Source organism: Pleuronectes platessa, chromosome 5 (genome assembly GCF_947347685.1).
Source record: "Pleuronectes platessa chromosome 5, fPlePla1.1, whole genome shotgun sequence".
NCBI classification, from domain to species: Eukaryota; Metazoa; Chordata; class Actinopteri; order Pleuronectiformes; family Pleuronectidae; genus Pleuronectes; species Pleuronectes platessa.
This window is the reverse complement of record NC_070630.1, coordinates 1,018,657-1,035,779: the sequence shown is the minus strand read 5'-3', so window position 1 is coordinate 1,035,779 and position 17,123 is coordinate 1,018,657. Positions and strand designations below refer to the sequence as shown.

General features: G+C 47.4%; 2 protein-coding genes across 2 annotated transcripts; one reads left to right on the top strand and one right to left on the bottom strand.

Moving 5' to 3' along the window:
• clip3 (CAP-GLY domain containing linker protein 3) lies at nt 1-16,613 on the bottom strand. Its single transcript, XM_053423673.1, has 14 exons — nt 16,501-16,613; nt 13,387-13,784; nt 10,184-10,323; nt 9,805-9,898; nt 9,030-9,191; nt 8,825-8,943; nt 8,217-8,453; nt 3,834-3,969; nt 3,422-3,579; nt 2,963-3,080; nt 2,763-2,886; nt 2,537-2,604; nt 2,243-2,315; nt 1-857 (listed from the first exon to the last, which is right to left on the bottom strand). Exons 2-14 carry the CDS (start codon nt 13,763-13,765, stop codon nt 803-805), a joined length of 1,863 nt encoding a protein of 620 aa, XP_053279648.1. The 5' UTR covers nt 13,766-13,784; nt 16,501-16,613; the 3' UTR covers nt 1-802.
• On the top strand, nt 4,097-7,069 carry LOC128440831 (E3 SUMO-protein ligase ZBED1-like). The gene is made up of 2 exons (XM_053423672.1): nt 4,097-5,412; nt 5,864-7,069. Exons 1-2 carry the CDS (start codon nt 4,444-4,446, stop codon nt 6,767-6,769), a joined length of 1,875 nt encoding a protein of 624 aa, XP_053279647.1. The 5' UTR covers nt 4,097-4,443; the 3' UTR covers nt 6,770-7,069.
• Nucleotides 16,614-17,123: the final 510 nt, after the last annotated feature.

Below are 17,123 nucleotides of genomic sequence, written 5' to 3'. Positions count from 1 at the left end.
CTGTCTCTCTCTCTCTGTCTGTCTCTGTCTCTGAGCCCATGACTTTTAAAACGTAAATATATTTGTGTAGATGAAGCCTCACCAAGCAGAAGCCAAATCAAAAAACAACCCAGCACTAAACAGTCTCCACACAAGGATCCAAACATTTTGAGCTCTCGATGTTTGGAGAAATGATCCATGAACTGTGCAGCACCGAGGAAACATCTGGAAACATCTGGAGAAGCTCAACTAAGAGTCTCAGTTGTGTCTCAGCTGTTCAGGACCTGAACGTTCCTGGATCAATAAAATACACAAACTGCAACATGTGGGTCAAAGTGTCAGCAGTATTATTATCATTATCCTTATCTGAAGCTTTCATTTATTTAGTTTATGTTTAATTCATCTGGAACTCGATTTGAAATTTGTCAAGATCAAAAACCAGAAGAGTGAAAAGGAAACATCGAGCAGAACAAAGTGATGTTGAGTTAACAGCAGATTTCTGCCCTGAATGAAGGAACATGCAGAAAACATCAAACTGGACGATGAGAGGACGAGAGACAGAATCAACGTTTCCTCAGCGTCGAGTCGGTCGAAGGAGTGAAGGAGGAGAGAAGGAGGAGTGAAGGAGGAGTGAAGGAGGAGAGAAGGAGGTGCTGATCACATACAAGGCACGATAGATGCTGCTAGAGAACGGCTAGACGAGAAGGAGAGTCCGAGGGAGGAGGGTTCACTGTGAGCGGGGGGGGGGACAGCGAGGAGACTCCGAGAGGACGGCGAGAGACAGAGATGGAGAGAAGAGACAGCGGAGGGCGAGGGGGCGTGGTTAGGACTGCATCTCAGCACGCAGCATCCACGGAAACCAACAGCAGAACAGCAACCTGCAGGAGGAGGAGAAGAGGAGGAGGAGGAGGAGGAGGAAGAGAAGAGGATGGAGAAGAGAAGAGTAGGGAGGAAGAGGAGGAGGGAGAGAGGGAGAAGGCAGGGAGGAAGAGGAGAAGAGGAGGAGGAAGAGAGGGAAGCAGAGGAGAAGGAAGAGAGGGAGGAAGAGGAGAAGGAAGAGAGGGAGGAGGAGAAGAGGAGGAGACGGAGGAAGAGGAAGAGGAAGAGAGGGAGGAGGAAGAGAGCGAGGAGGGAGGAACAGGAGGAGGAACAGGAGAAGGAAAAGAGGGAGGAGGAGAAGAGGAGGAGACGGAGGAAGAGGAGGAGGAAGAGAGGGAGGAGGAAGAGAGCGAGGAGGGAGGAACAGGAGGAGGAACAGGAGAAGGAAGAGAGGGAGGAGGAGAAGAGGAGGAGACGGAGGAAGAGGAGGAGGAAGAGAGGGAGGAGGAAGAGAGCGAGGAGGGAGAAAGAGGAAGAGGAGGAAGAGAGGGAGGAGGAGGAGGAAGAGGAGGAGGAAGAGAGGGAGGAAGAGAAGAAGGAAGAGAGGGAGGAGGAAAAGAGGAAGGAGGAAGAGAAGAGGAGGGAGGAAGAAGAGGAGGAAGAGAGGGGGGGAGGAAGAGAGAGAGGAGGAAGAGAGGGAGGAGGGAGAAGAGAAAAGTAGGGAAGAAGAGGAGAAGGAAGAGAGGGAGGAAGAGGAGAAGGAAGAGAGGGAGGAGGAGAAGAGGAGGAGACGGAGGAAGAGGAGGAGACGGAGGAAGAGGAAGAGGAAGAGAGGGAGGAGGAAGAGAGCGAGGAGGGAGGAACAGGAGGAGGAACAGGAGAAGGAAGAGAGGGAGGAGGAGAAGAGGAGGAGACGGAGGAAGAGGAGGAGGAAGAGAGGGAGGAGGAAGAGAGCGAGGAGGGAGGAACAGGAGGAGGAACAGGAGAAGGAAGAGAGGGAGGAGGAGAAGAGGAGGAGACGGAGGAAGAGGAGGAGGAAGAGAGGGAGGAGGAAGAGAGCGAGGAGGGAGAAAGAGGAAGAGGAGGAAGAGAGGGAGGAGGAGGAGGAAGAGGAGGAGGAAGAGAGGGAGGAAGAGAAGAAGGAAGAGAGGGAGGAGGAAAAGAGGGAGGAGGAAGAGAAGAGGAGGGAGGAAGAAGAGGAGGAAGAGAGGGGGGAGGAAGAGAGAGAGGAGGAAGAGAGGGAGGGGGAAGAACAGACGAGGGGGGAGAAAGAGGAGTTGAGAGGACAAGGAAAAAGAAGAGAAATAGAAGAAGAGGAAGACAGAGTTAAATCCCCTGCTAACTCGGTAAATCTATTATTGTTGTTGTTGTTGTTGTTGTTGTTGTTGTTGTTGTGGTCACAGTGTCGTTGACAAACCTCCTGCTGCTCAGTGTGAACACTCACCTGGATATGGAGCTTTCAGAGGTCAAGTCTTTAGGAGAACGCATCGTGTTGAAGTTACGCTTCGGCTGCGACACTGCAGGACACACACAGACACACACACACAGACACACACACACACACACACACACACACACACAGACACACAGATACACACACAGACACACACACACACACACACACACACAGACACACACACACAGACAGAGTGTTAATGACTGATTCACCGCTGGTTGATGAGAACCAATCAGGAGGACGTCTCAGTGGTTCTTCAGACTGGTGAGGACAGGTACTCACTGGTGACCTGGTGGACCTTCTTCACCAGGGAGCTGTCGATGGGCGAGCCGTCTTTAGGACCCCCGATCCTGACAACACAACAACAACAACAGTCACTGAGGGTACGACAACAAAGAAGATTGTGTTGTTTAAATTAAATATTTTCTGAGACAAAGTGAGAACACGACCCCTCTGGTCCCGCCCCTTTTAATGACTGACTCCTCCTCTTCCTCTGCTCAGGTCTTACCTCTGCACACGGGAGGGCGGAGCGAACACGCCATATTTGGGCAGGCAGCTGTAGTACCGGACCCCGAACACCGAGCCGTCGTGTTTCCCTGTGGGCTGATCCAACTCCACACCGAACCAGTAACCTGCAGGAAACCAGCAGGTCAGCTCCACCTCAACATGGGGGGGGGGGGGGGGGGGAGACAGGAAACAGGCACCGACCTGGAGCGAAGTCCGTTTTCCCGAAGAAGCGAACGATGCCGTGTTTCTGTCCGGCCACGAGAACCTGATCCCCGACCTCCACGTTCAGGCCCTCGGGATCCAGACCGGCCAGAGAAGACTTCTTCTTCTGGACTGAGGACGCACAGGAAACCATAACACACTGACATTTACTTCTATATGGAAATTATACTTTTATTAATATTCCTAGAAGTACTTCAAGGAGCCCGAGAGAAAAGTTAGTAACACATGTCCCGCCCCTTTAAATAAACCAATCAGCAGCCTTATAACAACCAAACAAAGAGGAAACTTGTACATGTGTTGTGATGATGCTCTTTGATAATTCACATTAATGTTGTTTTTTTAATATCACATTTAGCCCCGCCTCCCAGACATGACCCTGTAAACAGGAGCCTGGTCTGTTGTCCTCCAGGGGGCGACACCCTCTTGATGAGAGTCCACGTTACCTTTCACTCTCTCCTTCTCCTTCTTCTCCTTCTTGGTCCTCCCGGCGAGGCGCGAGGCCAGGTCCATGCGGGGGGTGCGGGGGGTGGAGGTGACGGAGGAGAGCGTCTGCTCAGCCAGCGCCTTGGAGATCTTTGACACGGGCGCAAAGATCCCTGAAGAGACAGAGTCAGGGACATCATCATGTGACCTGCTTCCATCTGCATGAATAGTGACTCCGCGGGGACTCGAACCCACAACCTTCTACTCACTTCCTCAGTGCTGATACTAGAATGCTTGATGCTAGATTGTGATGATGCTAAAAGTCCAATGTTCCCCATTCTATCTTTAATCCCGTGTGCTCTATACCATCCCTCCTTCATCAAACAGAGGTGAATTTGCTCGAAGGCACTGGGGCAGCTGCTGTTACCTAGCTTGGGAGGGCAGATAAAGTAGCGCACGCCGCCCACGCTGCCGTCGTTCTTCCCCTCGGGCTCGTCCAGCTCCACGCCGACCCACTGGCCACTGGCGAACTCGGTCGTACCACAGAACCTCAGAGTCCCAGTCTGGAGACAGAGACAGAGTTAGAGGTCAGAGGTGAAGGTTGAGATCCTGCAGCTGGTTAGGTTGCATGGAGGCAGGTAATCTGTGATGGGGGGGGGGGGGGGGGACACGTGAAGACTTAGTTTGTGACTAGGCCTGTCGCGATATGCAATAAATCAATTAATTGCGCGATAAATTAAAATGAGCGATAATTTTTTGCCGGCTGCAATAAATCGCCGGATGGTGTTTTTTTGCCCCAACTGAATTCTTCAAGGCAGCGCGCAGGGTTAGGCATTCAGTTGGTGATGGTTATTATTTCCTGCAGCGCAGCCTTAAAGGCCGAGCTGAGGGCACAATAAGTTAACCCCCTCGTCACGTCTCAGTCACTTGTAGCATTGGTCTCTATGTGGGAGGCGGAGCCCTGGCGTTGCGCAGTGCAGAGTGCAGCATGAAAGTCCCGAGAGGAGAAGAGAAAAAACATTTGGAAGAATAAAAAGATGGAGTTGGTTTCTAAGCCGAACGCGACAGCTGCCGTGTGGGAGCACTTCGGCTTCAAACCCAACGGCCGGGGCGAACCAAATAACTTATGCGAGCCGACATGTCGCATTTGTTTGAAAACAGTATTGACAAAACGCGGTAAGACAACAAACCTGCATCTTCACCTGAAACACAATCACCCGATGCAGTTTTCCCAGCTTGGGAAAAAACAAACAGTTGGGAAGTCTCCGTCTTCCCAACTGTCCACAATCACTGGGGCGTTTAGTCGGCAAACAAAGTACAAACAGGACAGCGCAAAATGGTGCGCGCTCACTGACTGTGTAGTTCGCTTCATTGCTAGAGAGATGATGCCCTTTAGTATCGTGGAAAAGCCTGCATTTCGACGAATGCTGCAAACATTTGACAGCCAGTACGAATTGCCTGGGAGAACATACGTGTCACAAACGGCAATTCCACAACTGTACAACAGTGTAAAAGACAGCATACTAAAGGAGATCAAAGACATCCCATTTTACTCTGCCACTACAGATATGTGGTCAAGTACAAACATGACTCCCTATATGAGCTTGACCATACACTACATAACTGCGGACTGGACCCTGCACTCCAAGTGTTTAGAGACCAGATATGTCCCAGAGAATCATACTGCTGACACCCTTGGAGAAAACCTGAAGTCTGCTTTAGCAGACTGGGGACTGGATGAGCACAAACTAGTCTGTATCACTACAGATAATGGTGCTAACATTGTTGCTGCAATAAGAAATCTTGGCTGGTCATGGCTCAATTGCTTTGGCCACAACCTCCACCTTGCTGTGTGCCATGGTCTGGACAGCGACAAAGATCGGACAGCGCGTGCATTCGGACTCTGTAAAAGTTTGGTCAACACATTCAACCTGAGCTGGCTTAAGAGGAGAGACCTGAGGAAGGCACAGAGTGAGGCAAATCTCCCCCAACACAGTCTAATACTGGTGAGTGATTTAATTCATTGATAGTTTAATTTAATGCATCTAATGCATACAATGGCACTAAGTTGATGGTACAGTGTGACATGAATGTACTGACTGAGTGAATGAGACCATGAGAATGTATTATTTATTGACTATTTATTACTCTACTTTTTTTTAATGAGTCCAGTAGTGAGTGCAGTGCATTGAATTGTTGTATAATGTATTACTGTGCAATACATCTATATTCTATTGTTTAATTTGCAACACAAAATATTTAAAGAGTTGTTATTCTTATTTTAAAGTAGCCTCTAGACCTGTTGAATTTAATTGAGACTGTAGTCGTATGCACTGGCATTAAAAAATAAAATAAAACATACAAATGAATAATAATGGAAATGTAAAATGTAGTATTTGTTTAAGAATGTTTATATAGACTAACTAATGAACAAGAACAATATTATCTTTCCCACAGGATGTTGTCACACGATGGGGCACTAAGCAGAAGATGGTAGAGAGGGTGCTCGAGCAACTCCCAGCCATAAGAAGTGTCCTGGTTCAAGACCGTAAACATAGCCACCTCAATCCAACCTGGCAAGATGTTTCTGTGTTGGAGTCCATCAACGCAGCAATGAAACCACTAGCTGACTTCACAGACGTCCTCTCAGGGGAAAGATACGTCACAGTGTCCTCAGTTAAACCTGTGATGGAACTGATAAAAGACGACCTTCTCTCTCCAGGCCCTGATGACACTGCACTGACAGCCAGCATTAAACAAAACATGTGCAGGGTCCTGACTGAAAAATACAAATCACCTGCAATCCAAGTCCTCCTGAGAAAGGCCACCATCTTGGATCCAAGGTATCGTGGCAGCATGGAGGAGGCAGAGGCATTGGATGATGTCAAACAACAGCTTGTCCAAGAGCTACTGGACATAATAGGGCCAGAAGAAAGTGGAGAAGGTGCCAGTGGTGAGAGCTGCAGCAACGCTGCTGGAGGAAACGTGGATGAACCTACTGCTACCGCACCCACCAAGAAGATGAAGCTGAGTGACTTTCTTCGAAACAGAAGAGCTCATCTCACAAGTCAGACCCAGGCTTCCTTTCCAAAAAGAGTGCAGGCTGATACAGAGCTGACCAAATTCCTCCAAGAAGATGCACTTGATGCAGCTTGTGATCCCTTGATGTGGTGGCATGACAATCAAAGAAAATATCCTTTGATGGCCAAGTTGGCCCAAAAGTACATGTGCATTTGTGCAACAAGCACCAGCTCAGAGAGAATGTTTAGCACAGCTGGCCACATTGTTACTCCTGAGAGATCCTGCCTTAAGCCACACAAAGTCAACATGTTGGTATTTCTTGCTCGGAATCTGCAAGACTAAAGAAGCTACAGATTTGCATATGACCTGTTGAGGCATCCGCTTTCAGTCATGTTTTTTGTTGTTAGTTTGCACTTTTTTTGCACAAAGGTCCTAATTGGCAGTTTTGCCTGTATGTCTGAGCCTAATGTTTATTATTTGTTGAAGTGCAATCTGGTTTACATCCTTTTTATTTAGTGTTTAAATTGTATTTATTGTTTTTGGTTGTGTTTGGTTTTTATTCAAGAGCATTTTTGGTTAAAATAATTTTATTTATTGTTTTTGGATGTTTTGTTAATTAATTCTGGATATTTTAAATGTCTTCCAGATGTCCAGTTCCAGTGTTCTTTAAAAATAAAAGTTTATTGATCTTCGAAAGGGTGTACTTGCATTATTATGCCATTATCATTATATAAGTTGAAAATGGTGTCAAAACGGCAATATTATCGCTTATCGCAATAATTTCTGGGGCAATTAATCGCACAGAAAAATGTGTTATCGTGACAGGCCTATTTGTGACAGGGGGGGACATGTGGTCAGTCCGTTAGTCTACGGTCCAACCTGTCTGACGTCTGCAGCCGGGACGTCCCCTCTGCTCTGGTCTCTCTGGAGCTACACGGTAAGGAGACACTGTTCAGAGCTCTGTCTGTCCTCTGAGGGGACAGACAGAGCTCTGTCCCCTCAGAGGACAGGAGACATCACAGCTCAACTACTGCAGCGCACCAGCACACGTGCACAGAGCATGCACGTGCTGGTGCACACGTTAAGGGACGCACTGGTCTCCTCCACAGGTGAACAGTGGATTCATGGTGAAGTGCACAATGAACTGAACAGCAGCTGGAGGAGGTCATGTGACCGGAGCCTGACCAATCAGCAGAGGCTGCTTCGTGAGTGAAAAGACCCAATCACAAGAGGTCGTGAGGGTCTGTCATCGGTTTTTAAACTAAAAAACTAAGCCCTGGACTTTTCAAACTAAAGCGCAGCCCTGGCCTTTTCAAACTAAAACGCAGCCCTGGACTTTTCAAACTAAAACGCAGCCCTGGACTTTTCAAACTAAAACGGGTCCAGCAGTGTGGAGCTCAGGTGTCTCTGCAGCAGAGTTGTGGATTAGATGTTGTTCATGTCTGGAAGTGGACAGGAACCCGTGTTCTGCTTCAGCACATTTCAAAACAAGCTTAAACATCCTTTTAGATTCTGGACAACCCCCCCCCCCCCCCCCCACACCCCACCCCCTCTGTCCCGACACCCCTCACCTGAACTGCTGTTTCAATGGTACGTCTCATTTTACAGTGATGATTAATGTAAATATAGACTTTCATGCTCATATTTAATGATGCTGTATTTGTTTTGGTTTCATTATTTATAATCACATTTAACGACTGTTGGTTCCTGTCTTTGCAGTCCATGTTTCTGAGCTGAGACTGAAACCGAGGAGGCTGCATGTGACTCTTAAAGCCCTGAGTGCTCTGACCTTCATGTCCTCCAGCACCACGCGCTCTCCCAGCTTCAGCCCGATGGACGACAGCATCAGGTTTCCCGGGATGTTGTCGTAGTTGGGCAGCGTGGCTCTGGGCAGGTTGCAGCTCAGAGGGACGGCGTCCAGCAGCAGCTGGCTCAGCTCCTTGGCCACCATGGCAGCCTCGGCCTTGTCCAGACTCATGTCCATCGGGTCGGGCACCACATCTGCTGGAACCTGGCCCTTGTCATTCTGCAGGGACACGAGAAGGAGGGCACGCTTTCTTTAGCGAAATTAAATAATAATAAAAAACAGGTTTGTTGGAAAATCTGGAGCAAAAGTGCAAAAACAAAGATCGGTCGTGAACAAGGTTTATAGGATCTGTAATGTTGAGCCATTAAATCATGAGAAACCTCCTTTAGCTCAGATGTTAAAACTTCTACAAGGAACTTTTCATTTTTTGGGGTTTCGGCGCCTCTGTGGATAAAAAGCATTTGAGACAACATGTAGTGAGTTCAGGTCAAACAACCAGACAACACTGAGCTCTCTCCAGTTGTCCCTGTGATGACATCACAAGAAGGACAGACGTTAGACAGGAGGGATGATGGACAGGACAGCGTTACCCGGACAGTGGGCGTGGCTCCGTGCTCCAGGAGACACTTCACTGCTCCCAGACACAGGTTGGAGGCGGCGATGTGGAGAGCCGTCCCGTACTGGAAATCACTGCACGTCGAGTTCATCACTGTGGAGAGAGGACACCTGGATGTTACCACCCAACGTGTGTGTGTGTGTGTGTGTGCAGGAGTGTGTCTATAAGTGTGTGTGTACCTCTGGGTTTGGCGGATTTGAGCAGCACTCGGATCAGTTCTGGGACGTCGAAGTAAGCAGCGTAGTGCAGCGCGTTCATGTTGGTCCAGCGACTCCTCAGACTCACGTCGGCGCCCAAAGAGATCAGCTGACTGGTGAGACGCAGCGCCGCCGCCGGGTCGCCTGCACACAGCAAGAGGGAGGAGTCAACCGGGAGGAGTCAACCGGGAGGAGTCAACCGAGAGGAGTCAACCGAGAGGAGTCACCCGGGAGGAGTCAACCGGGAGGAGTCAACCGAGAGGAGTCAACCGAGAGGAGTCAACCGAGAGGAGTCACCCGGGAGGAGTCAACCGGGAGGAGTCAACCGAGAGGAGTCAACCGAGAGGAGTCAACCGGGAGGAGTCACCCGAGAGGAGTCAACCGGGAGGAGTCAACCGAGAGGAGTCAACCGAGAGGAGGGCTGGCGCTGGTTCCAGAGCCTCTGGACCCTGACCGCACCCTCTGGTTTCCAGCCGGGGTGGAGACTCTTTCTTAGTTGATCAATATTAGACTCTAATATAATGTCACATATATTTTTATGTAGTTTTGTTTTTTAAATCTGGTTAAATCTGCAAAAAAATCGTTTCAAAAATCCTCTAATGTTTTGCTGATGAGCGTTTGATGGTTAAACTTGTCCTGACTTGACGTAACACAACTGGAAACAAATCATTTCAGGGTTTGGTCTTTATAATAATAATAATAATTATGAGAAAAGATAAGTATGTTCAGAATCCTCTTGTAACCGTTGTCGTCTTACCCACTCCGTGTGCTCCGGCCTTGCAGCTGTAGTGAAGCAGCGTCATGTCGGTCAAGCCGTCGCGGTCGTTCACGTGACAGCCACGCTTCAGGATCTGAGACCAGAGAAGAAAACAGCTCATGACCACGTGTGACCTCACTTCCTGTCGGTGTTGATATGAGCTGCCGTCTCCTGATGTGACGATCACATGACGCTCATTACACAGGCACCGAAATATACAAATACTAAATGAGAATTATGTTTCTGAGTTGGATTTAGGGAACATAATGTCGCCAGCAAAGAGTCATAATAAAAACTACAGTTGACTCTATAATAACCAAAACAGGGACAGTTGATACAGACACACAAAGAACCACAACAGATATTTGTGGATTCTCACCTCGTTGCCGATGATGTCGATCTTGTGCTGCACCTGAGGAACCCACTGACGCACGATGGCAAACAGCTCTGGGATGGTGGTCTGAGGATCCATGAGGATCTCATAGCAGGCTGGGTCGTTGGGGTCGAAGAAGGTGAAGGCTAGAGACAGAAAGACAGAAACCCATGAAGAGAGAAAGAAGAGAACGAGAGAAAGAACAGCGAAATAACAAAAAGCTAAATAGACATCTCATTTCTCTCTGTGACTGAAATCAGCTCCAGCACCATCTCTGTTCAGCCTCATGGTCACCGGCTCAGACCTTCAGTGGAGGAGCGTGATCCAGAGAACCAGGCCGAGAACACAGGTCGACCTCGACCACCTGACCCCGGATCAGCAGAACAAACTGGACTCGCTGCTGTTAGGAGCAATTTAAAACTGGGTTGTACTCCTCTAGATATTTTGTTCATTATATTGAACCTTAGCTTAAGGCTTAAAATTATTAAATGTAACTTTACAATAAATTAATAAATTAGCTTTCAGTGCCACAGTTTGACGGGAGAGAAGGTTCATGTCAGGCTGCTGAGCTGGAACACTCTGTTTTCAACACACAGACACACACACACACACACACAGAAACACACACACAGACACACACACACAGACACACACAGACACACACACACACACACAGACACACACACACACAGAGTGTATAATGGAGTGGAGCTGGTCTGATGAATACCAACGAGCCTCTCGTCCACACAGTCGATCTTTAAAGATCTTTTAGAAACCGACTCATAGTCTGTGACTGTCTGAAGTTCATCATTGTAACATTTCCTTAACCTCCACCACCGCAAGCGTGATCTGTGTGTGTGTGTGTGTGTGTGTGTCTGTGTGTGTGTGTGTGTTCAGTTAAGTGAGTTTGTAGCTCTGTAGAATCCTAATGAGGCTGCGTCATGTGATGTAAACAGGAAGTAGATCATCTCCTCTGCAGTTGCCTCTGAAGGAGGAGCAGTGATGGTGAAGAGTCACTGACAGGAGGTGATACTGACAGAAAGTGCTACTGGCAGGAAGTGCTACTGACAGGAAGTGTCACTGACAGGAAGTGATACTGACAGGAAGTGTCACTGACAGGAAGTGTCACTGACAAGAGGTGATACTGACAGGAAGTGCTACTGACAGGAGGTGTCACTGACAGGAAGTGTCACTGACAGGAGGTGATACTGACAGGAAGTGCTACTGACAGGAAGTGTCACTGACAGGAAGTGATACTGACAGGAAGTGCCACTGACAGGAAGTGTCACTGACAGGAAGTGTCACTGACTGGAGGTGATACTGACAGGAAGTGTCACTGACAGGAGGTGATACTGACAGGAAGTGTCACTGCCAAGAAGTAATACTGACAAGAAGTGTCACTGACAGGAGGTGATACTGACAGGAAGTGCTACTGGCAGGAAGTGCCACTGACAGGAAGTGTCACTGACAGGAGGTGATACTGACAGGAAGTGTCACTGACAGGAGGTGATACTGACAGGAAGTGTCACTGACAGGAAGTAATACTGACAAGAAGTGTCACTGACAGGAGGTGATACTGACAGGAAGTGCTACTGGCAGGAAGTGCCACTGACAGGAAGTGTCACTGACAGGAAGTGTCACTGACAGGAGGTGATACTGACAGGAAGTGTCACTGACAGGAGGTGATACTGACAGGAAGTGTCACTGACAGGAAGTAATACTGACAAGAAGTGTCACTGACAGGAGGTGATACTGACAGGAAGTGCTACTGGCAGGAAGTGCTACTGACAGGAAGTGTCACTGACAGGAAGTGATACTGACAGGAAGTGTCACTGACAGGAAGTGTCACTGACAAGAGGTGATACTGACAGGAAGTGCTACTGACAGGAGGTGTCACTGACAGGAAGTGTCACTGACAGGAGGTGATACTGACAGGAAGTGATACTGACAGGAAGTGTCACTGACAGGAAGTGATACTGACAGGAAGTGCCACTGACAGGAAGTGTCACTGACAGGAAGTGTCACTGACAGGAGGTGATACTGACAGGAAGTGTCACTGACAGGAGGTGATACTGACAGGAAGAGTCACTGACAGGAAGTAATACTGACAAGAAGTGTCACTGACAGGAAGTGATACTGACAGGAAGTGTCACTGACAGGAATTGATACTGACAGGAAGTGTCTCTGACAGGAAGTGATACTGACAGGAAGTGTCACTGACAGGAATTGATACTGACAGGAAGTGTCTCTGACAGGAAGTGTCTCTGACAGGAAGTGTCTCTGACAGGAAGTGATACTGACAGGAAGTGTCACTGACAGGAAGTGTCACTGACAGGAGGTGATACTGACAGGAAGTGCCACTGACAGGAAGTGTCACTGACAGGAGGTGATACTGACAGGAAGTGTCACTGACAGGAGGTGATACTGACAGGAAGTGTCACTGACAGGAAGTAATACTGACAAGAAGTGTCACTGACAGGAGGTGATACTGACAGGAAGTGTCACTGACAGGAAGTGATACTGACAGGAAGTGTCACTGACAGGAATTGATACTGACTATAAGTGTCTCTGACAGGAAGTGATACTGACAGGAAGTGTCACTGACAGGAATTGATACTGACAGGAAGTGTCTCTGACAGGAAGTGTCTCTGACAGGAAGTGTCTCTGACAGGAAGTGTCTCTGACAGGAAGTGATACTGAGAGGAAGTGTCACTGACAGGAAGTGATACTGAAAGGAAGTGTCACTGACAGGAAGTGATACTGACAGGAAGTGTCACTGACAGGAAGTGATACTGACAGGAAGCGTTAGCGATTAGTCATGTGACTGACTGTTTACCAACAACTCAGTTTCTGTTCAGACTCAAACACAAACCACAACCTGGTTTTCAAACTACAACGAGACCAGCAGCGTCTACGAGGAATTGAGCGGATGTATTTAAAAACAACAGTGTGTGTTGTGAGTCCTGTTGTGATGACAGTGTGTGTTGTGAGTCCTGTGTGGATGACAGTGTGTGTTGTGAGTCCTGTGGTGATGACAGTGTGTGTTGTGAGTCCTGTGGTGATGACAGTGTGTGTTGTGAGTCCTGTGGTGATGACAGTGTGTGTTGTGAGTCCTGTGGTGATGACAGTGTGTGTTGTGAGTCCTGTGGTGATGACAGTGTGTGTTGTGAGTCCTGTTGTGATGACAGTGTGTGTTGAAGGTGGCGTACTGTAGTCTGGTGGCAGTGGTGCCTGTGCGGAGGAGTGCACCATGGCTCGGCGCCGGGGCTCGTGAACCGGACTCTGGTACTGGGACACTGACAGCGGCTCGGGCTCTTGCTCGGCCTCCTGCTCCTGACTGGCCGGAGGAACCTCCTCTTGCTCCCTCTCCTCTCTTTCCTCCTGCTCCTCCTCCTGCTCCTCCTCATCGTCCACCACTGCACGCTCCCCCTGCTGCCCATATTCCTCCTCCCCGTCTCCGTCCTCTTCTTCCTCCTCCTCCTCTTCGGTTTGAGCCTCCTCCTCCTCTTTCTGGAACCTCCCTTCCTCCTGCTCCTCCCGATCGTGCCTCTCCTTTTCCTGCACCTCCAGGTTCTCCTCTTTAGTCATGATGACGCTGCAGCTGGGCCTGGTGGAGAAGAAGCAGGACAAGGTCAAAATCCCAAATCTTTTTTATCTGATGTTCAAGTTTCATTAAACAGAAAACGATGCTGCTTTAATAAAATATATATATTTAGGGACTTTGCATGTTTACACATTTATGCTGAAGATAAACCAGGTGGGATGAACTCAAAGTTTTATAACTTCACTCTGCACACAAACAATTAGAAGTGACAGAATATTGAAGAAGAGCTTGAGGACGACTCACTAATGATGAGGAACAATCCTAACACAACATTACAAACACACAACACACGTTATCACCACACAAACGCTATGTTTAGCTGTGTGTGTGTGTGTGTGTGTGTGTGTGTGTGTGTGAGGGAGAAAACAAGGAGAAAACGAGCTAATGGAGCCGCCGCATCATACTGATAATGCCGGTGGCTAAAAGGAGCTAAAGCTAACGCCCCCTGTCGATCATTAGCTGCTGACGGGTCCGACTGGATTAAATCTCCTCTCCACTTTAGCAAATGGACAAGAGGCTGAAATCCATCCAGCCGCCGCTCCCTCCATCACAAACCATCCATCTTCTCCTACCAGGCAGATGGAAGGAGGGAAGGAAGAAAGGAAGCGGGGAAGGAAGTAAGGACATATACATTTACCTCCTTCCATGTTTCCTCAAATGAAAGATTTAATATTTAAATGAAAGGAATCTGGATGTGACCCTGTGGCTGCTTCTGTCGTCAGCATCAGTCAAACTGTTTAAACAGACAATCAGTGAATCACCAGGGATCGAACCACAGATCCACTGACTCCTTCCCAAAGCTCATCGCATCAATATCTGGTTTATCATTTCATTCATTTCTACAAATAAACAAATGAACCTTGAAGTCGACCACTACCTACACCTGTAATCATAAAGACACACATGGGATACAATGCTCTGGTTGAATGCAAAATTTGCACGGCTGTTTGAGTCTGTGTGAAACCACGTGAGCAGAATTATCTGAACGAATTTACCTGAATAACAACCAATAAATGCATGTAGATTTCTCTGGATATTTAGAGGACTAAATCACGATCTAGCAGATTTGTCACTTGGGCCTTTGCATGATCATCTTCTTGGTTTAAGGCTTTATGGTCTGTTTGACTCTAATGATCATAATTCACTAAATGAACATCAGCTGTTTGAAGAAGACTTGAAACTAGAGACTGAGACAGAAACTCCTGAATGTTACTGACGTTATAAAGTGAGAAGAATAGTCACTTTCTATAGACTTCTATAGAAACTACCAGAGGAGTCGCCCCCTCCTGGTCACTATACAGAAGACAGGTTTCAGGCACTTCAACATCGGCTTCACTCTCTGGACCCAGAGTCTACGTGTTTTCTTATAAAGACTCTATGATTCAAACATGGCAGACTGAAAGCTGCCCCTGTATGAGAGGCTGATAAAGAAAACACAGTAAGGCCACGTTCATATCACATATTGTGATATAATTAAGATGATGTGTGACCACACAGGCGCCAGCTGGACGGGGGTCATGTGATACGTCATGACAGAAAACACCCAATCAGATAGAGATCATGAAGGCACGTCACTGTTTACAAACTTCTGTGTTTCTGCTCGTCAGGACTAAAACACAGCCCCAGAGTTTTCAAACTGAAACAGGCTCAGCAGCGTTTACAAACTTCTCCCTGGACGTCATGTGTCTGTAGCAGAGACGTGGATCAGGGGTGCTCATGTCTGGAAGATGACAGGACCAGTGTCCGGCTTTAAAACAATCCTAAAGGGTCTAAATGTAATTTTAGGTTCTTGATGAAAGACCACTTCCCCTCAATCCTCTCTGGATCTCTGTATATGTGAGTTTTCAAACTAAAGCGCAGTCTCGGGGATGTCGGATTAGTGGCCTCAGATAATAATGAATCATAAATGTGCATTAAATTAGAGGGAACATAGTTATTCATGTTTCACATCAATCTATATTTTGATAATCTAAACAATTCTTATAGTCAGTATGTTTACAGTGACCTTGTGTTGAATCAGTGTCATCAGTCATACACACACACACACACACACACAGTGATGGTTTGTTGTCTATATGTGTTGATGTAGGATTATTAATGTTATTAACACACAGTGATGGGGCCAGCAGGTTAGGAGAGGAAGAGGAGGAGGAGGAGGCCATGGCAGCATCTTCCTCCTCCTCCTCCTCCTCCTCCTCCATCATCCAGCCTCCATTTTACAACAAACCAAACCCGAGAAACAAAACACCGCAGAAAACCATCCAACCACCGCGTCCATCATCAAACCCTCGAGTCCAACCAGACATATTCTGTTCCGATGAAGCGACGGAGCAGAACCATCAGAGGATCCCACCGGGTCTGAAGAGAATGTGCGTAGTGAAGGAAAAACGCCCCGCTGACAAACAATGAACACACGCGCACACGCAACCCACAGACACGAAGGCGACAATAACGAATTCATCTGAATATTTAACACGTAAAAACAGCTGGTTTGAAATCAGCTGGCTCTGAAGGTCAGTTCATATGAAACAGGTTTATTTCACATTGGTTTTAACTGCGCCCCTCTCTCCATCTTTCTCTCCATCATTCTCCTCCATCTTTCTCCACCATCCTCTTCTCTCTATCAGCAACCCCACGCACATCTGCATCATCTCCACCCACATCATCCTCATCATCACTTCAATCTCCATCAGAGAAAGAAAACACGTCGCTATTTTACCTGAAAAACAAGCGGCCGGTTGTTCAGTGTTGATCCGCTTCTCTCGTGTGATCCACACAACCGACTGGCTCCCTCTACCGTTCTCTCTCTCTCTCTCTCGATCTCTCTCTCTCGCCCCCCCTCTCTCTCTCTCGCTCTCTACCCCCCCCCCCCCCCCCCCCCCCTCTGTCTATACTGAGAAATAATATTTATTCTGGAAAAATTTCCGTTTAGTCCTTCAAAGGGCAGGTCACGTTTTTCTGCCCCTACTTTGCAAAATTTCCTAAATTATATGTTTTTCCATTTTATTATGTGTCTGGCCAGGATTGTCACAAGTGGATGTGGGGTATTCATTATCAAATATTTTATATAATAGCAGATTTAAAAAAAAATGTATTCTCACACTGCACATTCTTGTTTTTACACTGTATATAAAACTTTTTATTCTATACGTATTTTATATATTTCCTTAAACTTAAGTATTGCATGTGTGTTATATCTTGCTGCTGTGATATTGGTACTAGTGGGACTAATGGAGGATCATTATCTTATCTTATTCCTTGTAATGTAATTGACGATGAAACAATGATGATGAATAATGTATCAATTTCAACAGGTTATTTTCTTCTCTCATAAAGTTTTGA